The sequence below is a fragment of the Scyliorhinus canicula genome, chromosome 17 (genome assembly GCF_902713615.1).
Source record: "Scyliorhinus canicula chromosome 17, sScyCan1.1, whole genome shotgun sequence".
Lineage (NCBI taxonomy): Eukaryota > Metazoa > Chordata > Chondrichthyes > Carcharhiniformes > Scyliorhinidae > Scyliorhinus > Scyliorhinus canicula.
This window is the reverse complement of record NC_052162.1, coordinates 127,895,078-127,911,515: the sequence shown is the minus strand read 5'-3', so window position 1 is coordinate 127,911,515 and position 16,438 is coordinate 127,895,078. Positions and strand designations below refer to the sequence as shown.

Sequence of the window (16,438 nt, the reverse complement as noted above, 5' to 3'; positions counted from 1 at the left end):
TGATTTTAATCGCTCGCCATTATCTGGAAATAAAAAGTTTTAAAGAAAAAAACCCAACTGCTTTCGCTTTGGAGGGTGGTGGGTGGGTGGGTGGGTGGGTGGGTGGGCGGAGGGCCCAGACCCTGGTTGTCTGAGAATAGAGACCAAATCATGAGCGGGCGGGTGGGGGGGGGGAGGGGATCTGAACAGAGTGGACGGGGAGAAACTGTTCCGGCTTCGTGATGGGATCGGGAACAAAGGGCGCAGATTGGAAGTGATTTGTAAAGAAGCCAATGTGATTTGAGAAAAGCCCTTTTTCACACAGCGAGTGGTTGGGGTCTGGAAAGCGCTGTCTGGGAGTGCGGTGGAGGCAGGTTCAATCGGGGCGTCCGGGAGGGCGATGGGCGGTTATCTGAATGGAGACAATGTGCAGGGGGGTGTGACAGGGAAGAGGCAGGGGGTGGGCACTAAGTCACGATGCTCGCTTGGAGAGACGGTGCTGACAGGACTCCTGTCCAAACTCCTTCTGCACCGCAACAATCGTGGTTGTCAGGGCAACCGGGGTCAGACAGTCGTGGCCCCGGTGGGAGAGAAAAGGGGGCCTTCGAGCAGGAGTTTGCCCAAAAAGTAATTCATTAATGACCGCTAGAAAAAAGAGACGTGTTGCCGATGCTGTGCGTCTGGTGCTCATTAGGACAAATACAAGAATGCCAAATTTCAGAGGGCCCACGTCTATTTACACTGCAGCCGAAAAGAAGAGCCAATTGGCTGGCAGCTAGACATTTTCTTATAATAATCTTTATTATTGACACAAGTAGGCTGACATTAACACAGCAGTGGAGTTACTGTGAAAAGCCTCTAGTCGCCACATTCCAGCACATTGGCCACGTTAAATTGCCCCTTAATTGAAAAAAAATTAATTGGGTACTTTAAATTTTTAAAAATCTGTCTATTTTAGTCTTGAACATACTTAAAATTATGAGGGGCATTTTTGTAGTAGACAGGAAGAAACTTTTCCCCTGGGTGGAGGGGTCAATGACGAGGGGCATAGTTTTTTTAATAAATTCTGAGTATCCAATTCATTTTATCCAACTAAGGGGCAATTTAGCGTGGCCAATCCGCCTACCCTGCACATCTTTGGGTTGTGGGGGTGAAACCCACAGCAGACACGGGGAGAATGTGCAAACTCCACACGGACAGTGACCCAGAGCCGGGATCGAACCTGGGACCTCGGCGCCGTGAGGCAGCAATGCTAACCCACTGCGCCACCGTGCTGCCCTGGTTGGTGGGAATCTGGAGTGGCTGCCTGAAAGAGGCGGGAACCCTCACAACAATAAAGAAACGTTGAGATGAGCATTTGAAACTTCACAGTGTACAAGGGCTACGGACCAAATGCTGCAAAATGGGGTTAGTATAGACAGGTACTTCATGGCTGGCCCAGATGCGATGGGCCAAAGGGCCTTTTTCTGGTCCTGGTCTCTCCCCCCCCCCCCCCCCCCCCCCCCCCCCCGCCAGACAAGCACACCTTTTGGATTTCTCTGTTGCCTTACGAACTGGAGCCCAAGGGGTTAATTTGCAAAAGGAAAGATAAGTGAGCTTTCTTTTCTGCTGAGTGAGATGTCCCGAGATCTCCTCTGCAAACACTGATAAAGGGAGCGAATGTGGGAAAGAGAAGGTGCTGACACTCCACTTTGGGACTCTGTTAATGGAGCTGGAAGCAGATTGCGACAGCCAGTCATAAATGTTTGCAATCGGAGAGATTTCACGGAGAGGTGAACCCTGGGCCCTTCCTTCGCCCCCCCCCCCCCCCCCCCCGCCCCAAAAGAAACTGCCGCCTCCACCATCACCACCGGCAACAGAGGAGGGGGCAGACCTGAAGCCCCTTCCCTGCCCTCTCTCACTTTCGCTGTTTGGCTGAGATGGTTTCAGCTGCATGACTTTGTGGTTCCCTGTTCATCAAGCACTAAAAGCTGTGCGGAAGGTCGCAGGGAAAAAAAAAATGGAAGGTACAGATGAGGAGCTGGAACAGAGGCAACTCGGCCCCTCGAGCCACCTACTCCAGCGTTCAATAAGATTGAAGACAGCTAATCTGATTATGAATCTCAACCCCCCCCCCCCCAAAACCCTGGATAGCCCCTTCACCGTGCCACGGGAGAATCTAACTCTCTCTGAAAGGCTACGGGACTTTATCCTCATCGCCAGCCTCCTCCGCTACTGATGTGCTGGAATACAGAATTGGGTGGAGAGGGGGCGAGTGTGGAAGAGATGCTGTATGGAGTTCAGCCTCAGCTCCCCCCCCCCCGGACTGGGGAGCTGTGTCCAGTCCCGGGAAGGGGAGTGGGGGGGGGGCAGATTCTCTCCGGAACGACCCTGGGTATGAATGAGTCAAATTAGTTGGAAAATGCGCACAGACTGGCCTGGAATATTCCCCTGAGACAGGAAGGTTAAGGGGTGATCGATTCGACGTGTTCTAAGATGATTTAAAAATTCAATAGGGTAGATATGTGCAAAAGGCCCCTCCCCCGCCTGTCCCCTACCCTTCCCCTTCCCAGAGGGTAAAGGCCAAGGTCTGACCCACGACCTCGGCCATGCCCCCATCCAGGAAGGAGAGAGGTCAAAGGGCGAAACCAGAAAAGCGGCAGTGTCGAAGTCAGGGATGGTAAAGTTGACATTGGGTTAGCCTTGCTGCCTCACGGCGCTGAGGTCCCAGGTTCGATCCCGATCACTGTCTTTGTGGAGTTTGCACATTCTCCCCGTGTTTGCTCGGGTTTCACCCCCACAACCCAAAGTTGTGCATGGTAGGTGGATTGGCTATGCTAAATTGACCCTTGATTGGAAAAAATGAATTGGGTACTCAACATTTTTTTTTTTTTAAAGTTGACATTGGGCAGACAGAGAGCATCTTTCTAACCTCCAGCACCCAAAGCTCAGGGTGCGAGTCGAGGGGAATGTTTCCCCTCAGAAAGTCGCTCGGTCGCGGCAGTTTATTTTTTTACACTGATTCTGACCTTTGCTCCCTCCCGCACAGATCAACTTGATCTTCCCGGTCGTCTACCTATTGTTCTGGGCCTTCCTGCTCATTTTCAGCCTCTGGTCGGAGCCGGTGGTGTGCGGGATCGGACTGGCCATCATGCTGACGGGCGTCCCCGTCTACTTCCTGGGGATCTACTGGAGCAACAAGCCCGAGTGCTTCGATAAACTAGTCGGTGAGGACGTGAGCCTGTGCTGCTGCTGGTCCTGTGCTGGGTACAATGGCCCCTCCCCCACAGCATGTGCCCAACAACCCCCAACTGCCACCACCATCAACACCACACTGAAAACACAAGATGGCTGCTTGACAACTCTTGCCTCTTTCCCCAATCCCAACATAATTCAATAGCTCCGCCTCCAGGTGTGTCTGAGTCTCCTCTCCCTCAGAGAGATATCTGTACACTGACTGGTGTCTCTCAGTCCCCTCTCTCTCAGGGTGATATCTGTACACTGACTGGTGTCTCTCAGTCCCCTCTCTCTCAGGGAGATATCTGTACACTGACTGGTGTCTCTCAGTCCCCTCTCTCTCAGGGAGCTATCTGTACCCTGACTGGTGTCTCTCAGTCCCCTCTCTCTCAGGGAGATATCTGTACACTGACTGGTGTCTCTCAGTCCCCTCTCTCTCCCAGGGAGATATCTGTACACTGACTGGTGTCTCTCAGTCCCCTCTCTCTCAGGGAGATATCTGTACACTGACTGGTGTCTCTCAGTCCCCTCTCCCTCAGGGAGATATCTGTACACTGACTGGTGTCTCTCAGTCCCCTCTCTCTCAGGGAGATATCTGTACACTGACTGGTGTCTCTCAGTCCCCTCTCTCCTCAGGGAGATATCTGTACACTGACTGGTGTCTCTCAGTCCCCTCTCTCTCAGGGAGATATCTGTACACTGACTGGTGTCTCTCAGTCCCCTCTCTCTCAGGGAGATATCTGTACACTGACTGGTGTTTCTCAGTCCCCTCTCTCTCAGGGAGATATCCGTACACTGGCTGGTGTCTCTCAGTCCCCTCTCTCTCAGGGAGATATCTGTACACTGACTGGTGTCTCACAGTCCCCTCTCTCTCAGGGAGATATCTGTACACCGACTGGTGTCTCTCAGTCCCCCTCTCTCTCAGGGAGATATCTGTACACCGACTGGTGTCTCTCAGTCCCCTCTCTCTCAGGGAGATATCTGCACACTGACTGGTGTCTCTCAGTCCCCTCTCTCTCGGGGAGATATCTGTACACTGACTGGTGTCTCTCAGTCCTCTCTCTCTCAGGGAGATATCTGTACACTGACTGGTGTCTCTCAGCCCCCTCTCTCTCAGGGAGATATCTGTACACTGACTGGTGTCTCGCAGTCCCCTCTCTCTCAGGGAGATATCTGTACACTGACTGGTGTCTCTCAGTCCCCTCTCTCTCAGGGAGATATCTGTACACTGACTGGTGTCTCTCAGTCCCCTCTCTCTCAGGGAAATATCTGGACACTGACTGGTGTCTCTCAGTCCCCCCTCTCTCTCAGGGAAATATCTGTACACTGACTGGTGTCTCTCAGTCCCCTCTCTCTCAGGGAGATATCTGTACACTGACTGGTGTCTCTCAGTCCTCTCTCTCTCAGGGAGATATCTGTACACTGACTGGTGTCTCTCAGTCCCCTCTCTCTCAGGGAAATATCTGGACACTGACTGGTGTCTCTCAGTCCTCCCTCTCTCTCAGGGAAATATCTGTACACTGACTGATGTCTCTCAGTCCCCTCCCTCTCAGGGAGATATCTGTACACTGACTGGTGTCTCTCAGTCCCCTCTCTCTCAGGGAGATATCTGTACACTGACTGGTGTCTCTCAGTCCCCTCTCTCTCAGGGAGATATCTGTACACTGACTGGTGTCTCTCAGTCCCCTCTCTCTCAGCGAGATATCTGTACACTGACTGGTGTCTCTCAGTCCCCTCTCTCTCAGGGAGATATCTGTACACTGACTGATGTCTCTCAGTCCCCTCTCTCTCAGGGAGATATCTGTACACTGACTGGTGTCTCTCAGTCCCCTCTCTCAGGGAGATATCTGTACACTGACTGGTGTCTCTCAGTCTCCTCTCTCTCAGGGAGATATCTGTACACTGACTGGTGTCTCTCAGTCCCCTCTCTCTCAGGGAGATATCTGTACCCAGACTGGTGTCTCTCAGTCCCCTCTCTCTCAGGGAGATATCTGTACACTGACTGGTGTCTCTCAGTCCCCTCTCTCTCAGGGAGATATCTGTACACTGACTGGTGTTTCTCAGTCCCCTCTCTCTCAGGGAGATATCCGTACACTGGCTGGTGTCTCTCAGTCCCCTCTCTCTCAGGGAGATATCTGTACACTGACTGGTGTCTCACAGTCCCCTCTCTCTCAGGGAGATATCTGTACACCGACTGGTGTCTCTCAGTCCCCCTCTCTCTCAGGGAGATATCTGTACACCTGACTGGTGTCTCTCAGTCCCCTCTCTCTCAGGGAGATATCTGCACACTGACTGGTGTCTCTCAGTCCACTCTCTCTCAGGGGAGATATCTGTACACTGACTGGTGTCTCTCAGTCCTCCTCTCTCTCAGGGAGATATCTGTACACTGACTGGTGTCTCTCAGCCCCCTCTCTCTCAGGGAGATATCTGTACACTGACTGGTGTCTCGCAGTCCCCTCTCTCTCAGGGAGATATCTGTACACTGACTGGTGTCTCTCAGTCCCCTCTCTCTCAGGGAGATATCTGTACACTGACTGGTGTCTCTCAGTCCCCTCTCTCTCAGGGAAATATCTGGACACTGACTGGTGTCTCTCAGTCCCCCCTCTCTCTCAGGGAAATATCTGTACACTGACTGGTGTCTCTCAGTCCCCTCTCTCTCAGGGAAATATCTGTACACTGACTGGTGTCTCTCAGTCCTCTCTCTCTCAGGGAGATATCTGTACACTGACTGGTGTCTCTCAGTCCCCTCTCTCTCAGGGAAATATCTGGACACTGACTGGTGTCTCTCAGTCCTCTCTCTCTCAGGGAGATATCTGTACACTGACTGGTGTCTCTCAGTCCCCTCTCTCTCAGGGAAATATCTGGACACTGACTGGTGTCTCTCAGTCCCCCCTCTCTCTCAGGGAAATATCTGTACACTGACTGATGTCTCTCAGTCCCCTCCCTCTCAGGGAGATATCTGTACACTGACTGGTGTCTCTCAGTCCCCTCTCTCTCAGGGAGATATCTGTACACTGACTGGTGTCTCTCAGTCCCCTCTCTCTCAGGGAGATATCTGTACACTGACTGGTGTCTCTCAGTCCCCTCTCTCTCAGCGAGATATCTGTACACTGACTGGTGTCTCTCAGTCCCCCTCTCTCTCAGGGAGATATCTGTACACTGACTGATGTCTCTCAGTCCCCCTCTCTCTCAGGGAGATATCTGTACACTGACTGGTGTCTCTCAGTCCCCTCTCTCAGGGAGATATCTGTACACTGACTGGTGTCTCTCAGTCTCCTCTCTCTCAGGGAGATATCTGTACACTGACTGGTGTCTCTCAGTCCCCTCTCTCTCAGGGAGATATCTGTACCCAGACTGGTGTCTCTCAGTCCCCTCTCTCTCAGGGAGATATCTGTACACTGACTGGTGTCTCTCAGTCCCCTCTCTCTCAGGGAGATATCCGTACACTGGCTGGTGTCTCTCAGTCCCCTCTCTCTCAGGGAGATATCTGTACACTGACTGGTGTCTCACAGTCCCCTCTCTCTCAGGGAGATATCTGTACACTGACTGGTGTCTCTCAGTCCCCCTCTCTCTCAGGGAGATATCTGTACACCGACTGGTGTCTCTCAGTCCCCTCTCTCTCAGGGAGATATCTGCACACTGACTGGTGTCTCTCAGTCCCCTCTCTCTCTTAGGGAGATATCTGTACACTGACTGGTGTCTCTCAGTCCCTCTCTCTCTCAGGGAGATATCTGTACACTGACTGGTGTCTCTCAGCCCCCTCTCTCTCAGGGAGATATCTGTACACTGACTGGTGTCTCGCAGTCCCCTCTCTCTCAGGGAGATATCTGTACACTGACTGGTGTCTCTCAGTCCCCTCTCTCTCAGGGAGATATCTGTACACTGACTGGTGTCTCTCAGTCCCCTCTCTCTCAGGGAAATATCTGGACACTGACTGGTGTCTCTCAGTCCCCCCTCTCTCTCAGGGAAATATCTGTACACTGACTGGTGTCTCTCAGTCCCCTCTCTCTCAGGGAAATATCTGTACACTGACTGGTGTCTCTCAGTCCTCTCTCTCTCAGGGAGATATCTGTACACTGACTGGTGTCTCTCAGTCCCCTCTCTCTCAGGGAAATATCTGGACACTGACTGGTGTCTCTCAGTCCTCCCTCTCTCTCAGGGAAATATCTGTACACTGACTGATGTCTCTCAGTCCCCTCCCTCTCAGGGAGATATCTGTACACTGACTGGTGTCTCTCAGTCCCCTCTCTCTCAGGGAGATATCTGTACACTGACTGGTGTCTCTCAGTCCCCTCTCTCTCAGGGAGATATCTGTACACTGACTGGTGTCTCTCAGTCCCCTCTCTCTCAGCGAGATATCTGTACACTGACTGGTGTCTCTCAGTCCCCTCTCTCTCAGGGAGATATCTGTACACTGGCTGGTGTCTCTCAGTCCCCTCTCTCTCACGGGGAGATACCTGTACACTGACTGGTGTCTCTCAGTGTCCTCTCTCTCAGGGAGATATCTGTACACTGACTGGTGTCTCTCAGTCCCCTCTCTCTCAGGGAGATATCTGTACACTGACTGGTGTCTCTCAGTCCCCCCCCCCCCCCCCCCCCCCCCCCCCCCCCTCTCTCTCAGGGAGATATCTGTACACTGACTGGTGTCTCTCAGTCCCTCTCTCTCTCAGGGAGATATCTGTACACTGACTGGTGTCTCTCAGTCCCCTCTCTCTCAGGGAGATATCTGTACACTGACTGGTGTCTCTCAGTCCCCTCTCTCTCAGGGAGATATCTGTACACTGACTGGTGTCTCTCAGTCCCCTCTCTCTCTCGGGGAGATATCTGTACACTGACTGGTGTCTCTCAGTCCCCTCTCTCTCTCAGGGAGATATCTGTACACTGACTGGTGTCTCTCAGTCCCCTCTCTCTCAGGGAGATATCTGTACACTGACTGGTGTCTCTCAGTCCCCTCTCTCTCAGGGAGATATCTGTACACTGACTGGTGTCTCTCAGTCCCCTCTCTCTCTCAGGGAGATATCTGTACACTGACTGGTGTCTCTCAGTCCCCTCTCTCTCTCAGGGAGATATCTGTACACTGACTGGTGTCTCTCAGTCCCCCCTCCCTCGGGGAGATATCTGTACACTGACTGGTGTCTCTCAATCCCTTCTCTCTCAGGGAGATATCTGTACCACAGGGGAATGGGATGTGTGCGAGTACTGACATGGGGCAGCAGAGTTACGGGTGAGCTGAAATTTAGGGAGAATGGAATGTGGGACTGGGTGTCTAAAGTTGATGACTGTCCTGACTCACCGTGACCTATGTGTGTGTCTCTCTCTCTCTCTCCCCTCCCAGAATCCATCACCAACTTCGGCCAGAAGCTGTGCGTCGTTGTTTACCCCCAGGTGACATCATCGAAAGATGAGCAGGAACTGCAGGAGCTCTCGTCTACCATCTGCGAGAACCCCAAGGAGGAGACGAAGGAGTAGGCTGTGGGGTTTGGGGGGGGGGGGGGGGGGGGGGGGGGGAGGGGGGCCTGTAGGTGAATGAAAGTGGGTGGATGGGGTGAACCTTCATGCTCGATGGTATGGAGGCGTGAAGTCAGCAAGCAGTGGGAGGGGAGTGAATCCAGGGCTCTCAACAGGGAGGTGGGGAGGTGAGAGAGCCTTGGGTCAAAGGTCAGGCCTGACTGGATGCCCCTCTCTGCATGGACTTGAAATTTGGAACTGGATTTTCTTTCATTTGTGCGATGTGGGAATGGAACATGATCCGAAATAGAGATATATATAAAATATATGTTATATATTGAAAAAAGACTACCAGGATGGCCCAGATATGGAAGAACTGAGGCCCAGCAGATACCTCGAGACGATTATTTGTGAGGGTGAGCCGGGGTAAGGGAGGGGCTCTTGATTCGCAATGAACTGACAGAGCAAAACGACATGGTGATGGGGCAGGAGGCCAAAAAAAAAAAGGCAGAGACGGAGGAAATGTCACTGCCACGATGGTTTCAACTCATTCGCTCTTCGCCTGCCCCGGGAAGGGGCTCCATCCAGGTTCGGGTCAACACTGAGCATTAAAGGAAGGGTTGCCCTGTTGCCAAAGGTCCCGACACACCATGTAGACTACACTCCCGGACGTTGAAGCCGCTGTGACTAGCGCGGCCTCCCTTCTAAGCTTTTTATTTTTAACGGTTCGCTCTTGTCAAGTGGCGGCGTGAACGTTCCGTCGCCCATCTTGGGAAAGGGGCCTCCTCTTCCGTTGCCCTCGAGCTGTCGGAAGAATACAACGGTCATGTTGCAAGGGCCGTGGGCCAACCCAGAATGCAATGGACAGTCGTGTTCTGCCAGCCCAGCATGCAATGGGCAGGGTCTTCGGCCAACCCAGAATGGAACCTGTCTATTGTCACTCCACTTTTTACCTTTTAAACAAATCACAATTTGGAAATTTGAAATGCCAGAGTTAAAGCAGCTCACCCAGGAGGGAATAGTGACATATGTTCTTGTTTAATGGATTCCATTCATTTCTTCAGTGGAAATTTGAATTGGAGTTAATTTTTATACCCTATTCTCTGCAAAATGTCGTTAACCTGTTTCTCGTGATTATACCGAAAAGCTCTTGTTCAATATATGTGTGTTACAGCTCGTGGATGGGGGCCTGCACTCCAGATCTCAGATCTGCGATGTACACAACAGAACATGTACACTCCATCCACCATCACTCCAGGCCAAAGATACCTGCCATTTGTGGATTGGGAGCCATTTGCAACGTGTCTCTCAGTCCCCGCTTGGGGCAGCCATTTGCAGTGTGTCGGGACATACCCGGGCAGCCATTTGCAGTGTGTCGGGACATACCCGGGCAGCCATTTGCAGTGTGTCGGGACATACCCGGGCAGCCATTTGCAGTGTGTCGGGACATACCCGGGCAGCCATTTGCAGTGTGTCGGGACATACCCGGGCAGCCATTTGCAGTGTGTCGGGACATACCCGGGCAGCCATTTGCAGTGTGTCGGGACATACCCGGGCAGCCATTTGCAGTGTGTCGGGACATACCCGGGCAGCCATTTGCAGTGTGTCGGGACATACCCGGGCAGCCATTTGCAGTGTGTCGGGACATACCCGGGCAGCCATTTGCAGTGTGTCGGGACATACCCGGGCAGCCATTTGCAGTGTGTCGGGACATACCCGGGCAGCCATTTGCAGTGTGTCGGGACATACCCGGGCAGCCATTTGCAGTGTGTCGGGACATACCCAGGCAGCCATTTGCAGGATGTCGGTCCCACACAGGGCAGCCATTTTCAGAGTGTCGGGACATACCCGGGCAGCCATTTACAGGATGTCGGTCCCACACAGGGCAGCCATTTTCAGTGTGACTCTCAGTCCCGACCCGAGCAGCTATTTGCAGTGTGTTGAACCCACCCAGGCAGCCATTTGCAGTGTGTCTCTCAGTCACACCCAGGAAACCCAACCTAATCCCCCCCCTCCCCCACCCCACCCACAGGTCATGGGGGATTTTTTTCACTGCCCTACTATCCTAGCCTTCTCTCCAAGCTGTGAATCCCTGACCCTAACCCCAGACCTCAACACCATATTTCCAAAGTGTTAACCACTGGGTCACACCCATTGGGGGAGGGGGACTGCGAGAATCATTTTCAGACGAGACCGCACCCTCAAACCTACAGCCACATAAAAGGTGCTAAGCGTCAGCAAAAAATGTGAGCTGACCTGAGGAACATGACACATATTAAAGTGTTATCTGTAATAAAGCAGTGTCTGCTTGTTTATCAGTGTAAGATTGTATTGCAAGGTTGTCAATTAAAATTTTGCGAGTTTTATTATTCAATTGCTCTTTGTACATTGTCCTGGAAAAATACTCCTGGCTTGTGTGGTTGAAATTCTCCATCAAACACTCCCAGGACAGGTACAGCACGGAGGTAGATACAGAGTAATGCTCACTCTACACTGTCCCCATCAAACACTCCCAGGACAGGTACAGCACGGGGTTAGATACAGAGTAAAGCTCCCTCTACACTGTCCCCATCAAACACTCCCAGGACAGGTACAGCACGGGGTTAGATACAGAGTAAAGCTCCCTCTACACTGTCCCCATCAAACACTCCCAGGACAGGTACAGCACGGGGTTAGATACAGAGTAAAGCTCCCTCTACTCTGTCCCCATCAAACACCCCCAGGACAGATACAGCACGGAGTTAGATACAGAGTAAAGCTCCCTCTACACTGTCCCCATCAAACACTCCCAGGACAGGTACAGCACAGGGTTAGATACAGAGTAAAGCTCCCTCTACACTGTCCCCATCAAACACTCCCAGGACAGGTACAGCACGGGGTTAGATACAGAGTAAAGCTCCTTCTACACTGTCCCCATCAAACACTCCCAGGACAGGTACAGCACGGGGTTAGATACAGAGTAAAGCTCCCTCTACACTGTCCCCATCAAACACTCCCAGGACAGGTACAGCACGGAGGTAGATACAGAGTAATGCTCCCTCTGCACTGCCCCCATCAAACACTCCCAGGGACAGGTACAGCACAGGGTTAGATACAGAGTAAAGCTCCCTCTACACTGTCCCCATCAAACACTCCCAGGACAGGTACAGCACGGGGTTAGATACAGAGTAAAGCTCCCTCTACACTGTCCCCATCAAACACTCCCAGGACAGGTACAGCACGGGGTTAGATACAGAGTAAAGCTCCCTCTACACTGTCCCCATCAAACACTCCCAGGACAGGGACAGCACGGGGTTGATACAGAGTAAAGCTCCTTCTACACTGTCCCCATCAAACACTCCCAGGACAGGTACAGCACGGGGTTAGATACAGAGTAAAGTTCCCTCTACACTGTCCCCATCAAACACTCCCAGGACAGGTACAGCACGGGGTTAGATACAGAGTAAAGCTCCCTCTACACTGTCCCCATCAAACACTCCCAGGACAGGTACAGCACAGGGTTAGATACAGAGTAAAGCTCCCTCTACACTGTCCCCATCAACACTCCCAGGACAGGTACAGCACGGGGTTAGATACAGAGTAAAGCTCCTTCTACACTGTCCCCATCAAACACTCCCAGGACAGGTACAGCACGGGGTTAGATACAGAGTAAAGTTCCCTCTACACTGTCCCCATCAAACACTCCCAGGACAGGTACAGCACGGGGTTAGATACAGAGTAAAGCTCCCTCTACACTGTCCCCCATCAAACACTCCCAGGACAGGTACAGCACAGGGGTTAGATACAGAGTAAAGCTCCCTCTACACTGTCCCCATCAAACACTCCCAGGACAGGTACAGCACGGGGTTTAGATACAGAGTAAAGCTCCCTCTACACTGTCCCCATCAAACACTCCCAGGACAGGTACAGCACGGGGTTAGATACAGAGTAAAGCTCCCTCTACACTGTCCCCATCAAACACTCCCAGGACAGGTACAGCACGGGGTTAGATACAGAGTAAAGCTCCCTCTACACTGTTCCCATCAAACACTCCCAGGACAGGTACAGCACGGGTTAGATACAGAGTAAAGCTCCCTCTACACTGTCCCCATCAAACACTCCCAGGACAGGTACAGGACTGGGTTAGATACAGAGTAAAGCTCCCTCTACACTGTCCCCATCAAACACTCCCAGGACAGGTACAGCACGGGGTTAGATACAGAGTAAAGCTCCCTCTACACTGTCCCCATCAAACACTCCCAGGACAGGTACAGCACGGGGTTAGATACAGAGTAAAGCTCCCTCTACACTGTCCCCATCAAACACTCCCAGGACAGGTACAGCACGGGGTTAGATACAGAGTAAAGCTCCCTCTACACTGTCCCCATCAAACACTCCCAGGACAGGTACAGGCACGGGGTTAGATACAGAGTAAAGCTCCCTCTACACTGTCCCCATCAAACACTCCCAGGACAGGTACAGCACGGGGTTAGATACAGAGTAAAGCTTCCCTCTACACTGTCCCCATCAAACACTCCCAGGACAGGTACAGCACGGGGTTAGATACAGAGTAAAGCTCCCTCTACACTGTCCCCATCAAACACTCCCAGGACAGGTACAGCACGGGGTTAGATACAGAGTAAAGCTCCCTCTACACTGTCCCCATCAAACACTCCCAGGACAGGTACAGCACGGGGTTAGATACAGAGTAAAGCTCCCTCTACACTGTCCCCATCAAACACTCCCAGGACAGGTACAGCACAGGGTTAGATACAGAGTAAAGCTCCCTCTACACTGTCCCCATCAAACACTCCCAGGACAGGGACAGCACGGGGTTAGATACAGAGTAAAGCTCCCTCTACACTGTCCCCATCAACACTCCCAGGACAGGTACAGCACGGGGTTAGATACAGAGTAAAGCTCCCTCTACACTGTCCCCATCAAACACTCCCAGGACAGGTACAGCACGGGGTTAGATACAGAGTAAATGCTCCCTCTACACTGTCCCCATCAAACACTCCCAGGACAGGTACAGCACAGGGTTAGATACAGAGTAAAGCTCCCTCTACACTGTCCCCATCAAACACTCCCAGGACAGGTACAGCACGGGGTTAGATACAGAGTAAAGCTCCCTCTACACTGTCCCCATCAAACACTCCCAGGACAGGTACAGCACGGGGTTAGATACAGAGTAAAGCTCCCTCTACACTGCCCCATCAAACACTCCCAGGACAGGTACAGCACAGGGTTAGATACAGAGTAAAGCTCCCTCTACACTGTCCCCATCAAACACTCCCAGGACAGGTACAGCACGGGGTTAGATACAGAGTAAAGCTCCTTCTACACTGTCCCCATCAAACACTCCCAGGACAGGTACAGCACGGGGTTAGATACAGAGTAAAGCTCCTCTACACTGTCCCCATCAAACACTCCCAGGACAGGTACAGCACGGGGTTAGATACAGAGTAAAGCTCCCTCTACACTGTCCCCATCAAACACTCCCAGGACAGGTACAGCACAGGGTTAGATACAGAGTAAAGCTCCCTCTACACTGTCCCCATCAAACACTCCCAGGACAGGTACAGGACGGGGTTAGATACAGAGTAAAGCTCCCTCTACACTGTCCCCATCAAACACTCCCAGGACAGGTACAGCACGGGATTAGATACAGAGTAAAGCTCCCTCTGCACTGTGTCCATCAAACACTCCCAGGACAGGTACAGCACGGGGTTAGATACAGAGTAAAGCTCCCTCTACACTGTCCCCATCAAACACTCCCAGGACAGGTACAGCACGGGGTTAGATACAGAGTAAAGCTCCCTCTACTGTCCCCATCAAACACTCCCAGGACAGGTACAGCACAGGGTTAGATACAGAGTAAAGCTCCCTCTACACTGTCCCCATCAAACACTCCCAGGACAGGTACAGCACGGAGTTAGATACACAGTAAAGCTCCCTCTACACTGTCCTCATCAAACCCTCCCAGGACAGGTACAGCACGGGGTTAGATACAGAGTAAAGCTCCCTCTACACTGTCCTCATCAAACACTCCCAGGACAGGTACAGCATGGGGTTAGATACAGAGTAAAGCTCCCTCTACACTGTCCCCATCAAACACTCCCAGGACAGGTACAGCACGGGGTTAGATACAGAGTAAAGCTCCCTCTACACAGGCCCCATCAAACACTCCCAGGACAGGTACAGCACGGGGTTCGATACAGAGTAAAGCTCCCTCTACACTGTCCCCATCAAACACTCCCAGGACAGGTACAGCACAGGGGTTAGATACAGAGTAAAGCTACCTCTACACTGTCCCCATCAAACACTCCCAGGACAGGTACAGCACGGGGTTAGATACAGAGTAAAGCTCCCTCTACACTGTCCCCATCAAACACTCCCAGGCAGGTACAGCACGGGGTTAGATACAGAGTAAAGCTCCCTCTACACTGTCCCTATCAAACACTCCCAGGACAGGTACAGCACGGGGTTAGATACAGAGTAAAGCTCCCTCTACACTGTCCCCATCAAACACTCCCAGGACAGGTACAGCACGGGGTTAGATACAGAGTAAAGCTCCCTCTACACTGTCCCCATCAAACACTCCCAGGACAGGTACAGCACGGGGTTAGATACAGAGTAAAGCTCCCTCTACACTGTCCCCATCAAACACTCCCAGGACAGGGACAGCACGGGGTTAGATACAGAGTAAAGCCCCCTCTACACTGTCCCCATCAAACACTCCCAGGACAGGGACAGCACGGGGTTAGATACAGAGTAAAGCTCCATCTACACTGTCCCCATCAAACACTCCCGTCAAGTAAAGAACAGACCTGGCTCCACGGAGTTGTGATTTGATATGTTTGTGAGAGCGGTTTTGTTCTTGCAGACAAAGGGCCGTTTTATAACTGGAGCAAGGCAAAGGGCGCCTTTCACAGGGCTTCGGGTTACTTTGTGCGTCTGCAGCGAGAGCAGTTTGCCTGGGGGAAGGTCATTGACACGATCTGGTGCCCACATTGACGGCAGTGATGTGTCATGGTCTTCCTCCCCTCACCCACCCTCTCCCAAGCCGAATCCTCCAGAATGCTGTTGAACCACAGCCACATAAGGCATCGCAACAGACTGAAAAAAAAACTTTCCTTTGTCCTTGCATGGTTTATTTGAGTGAGTTGCGTCGTGGGGGTGGGGGGAGGAGGGGGGGGGTGGTGGCGGTGCAGTGGGAGGAGGGTTACACTGCCGCTCGAGCATTGTGCACATCTGGTCACCGCACTGCAAGAACCATGCCCGCTCAGCAGACAGCAAGAACATGTTCACATATTGCACCTGCTTCCGTTGGCTGGTTTATTCTTCAGGGCAAGACCTTGACCAATCGGAGTCAGACTGCCTGGTTTGAATTTCAAACAATGCTTGGCAGTTTACTGTCAAGTCAGTCATCAACTGCTGCATTCTCCGCAGCAATGCCTCTACCATTCAGAGTCCATATGCAGCACGACCTTCTCACGCAGTACAAATTTCTTGCAAAATGTCCTGATGAGTACGAGACGAAAAGCTTCAGCAAAAATGTATTTATTATTTTTTGTCAATACTCAAATTGGGTAGTGCCAATCGAGTGATGGAGAGGTTGCAGAGGTGATTGGTAGTTGGTAGCTATTGTGGCACAGTGGTTAGCACTGCTGCCTCACAGTGCCAGGGTCCCAGGTTCGATTCCCGGCCTCGGGTCACTGTCTGTGCGGAGTCTGCACGTTCTCCCCGTGTCTGCGTGGGTTTCCTCCGGGTGCTCCAGTTTCCTCCCACAGTCCAAAGATGTGCAGATTACGGT

General features: G+C 52.2%; 1 protein-coding gene across 1 annotated transcript in view; it reads left to right on the top strand.

The window, feature by feature from the left end:
• Positions 1–11,017, top strand: part of LOC119951742 (large neutral amino acids transporter small subunit 2-like) — a 30,456-nt gene extending 19,439 nt beyond the window's left edge. The window contains exons 4-5 of the mRNA XM_038775053.1: positions 3,008–3,185; positions 8,531–11,017. Of these exons, the coding sequence (XP_038630981.1) occupies positions 3,008–3,185; positions 8,531–8,664 (312 nt within the window). The 3' untranslated portion in view covers positions 8,665–11,017. The remainder of the gene's footprint in view (positions 1–3,007; positions 3,186–8,530) is intronic.
• The last annotated feature ends 5,421 nt before the right edge of the window (positions 11,018–16,438 follow it).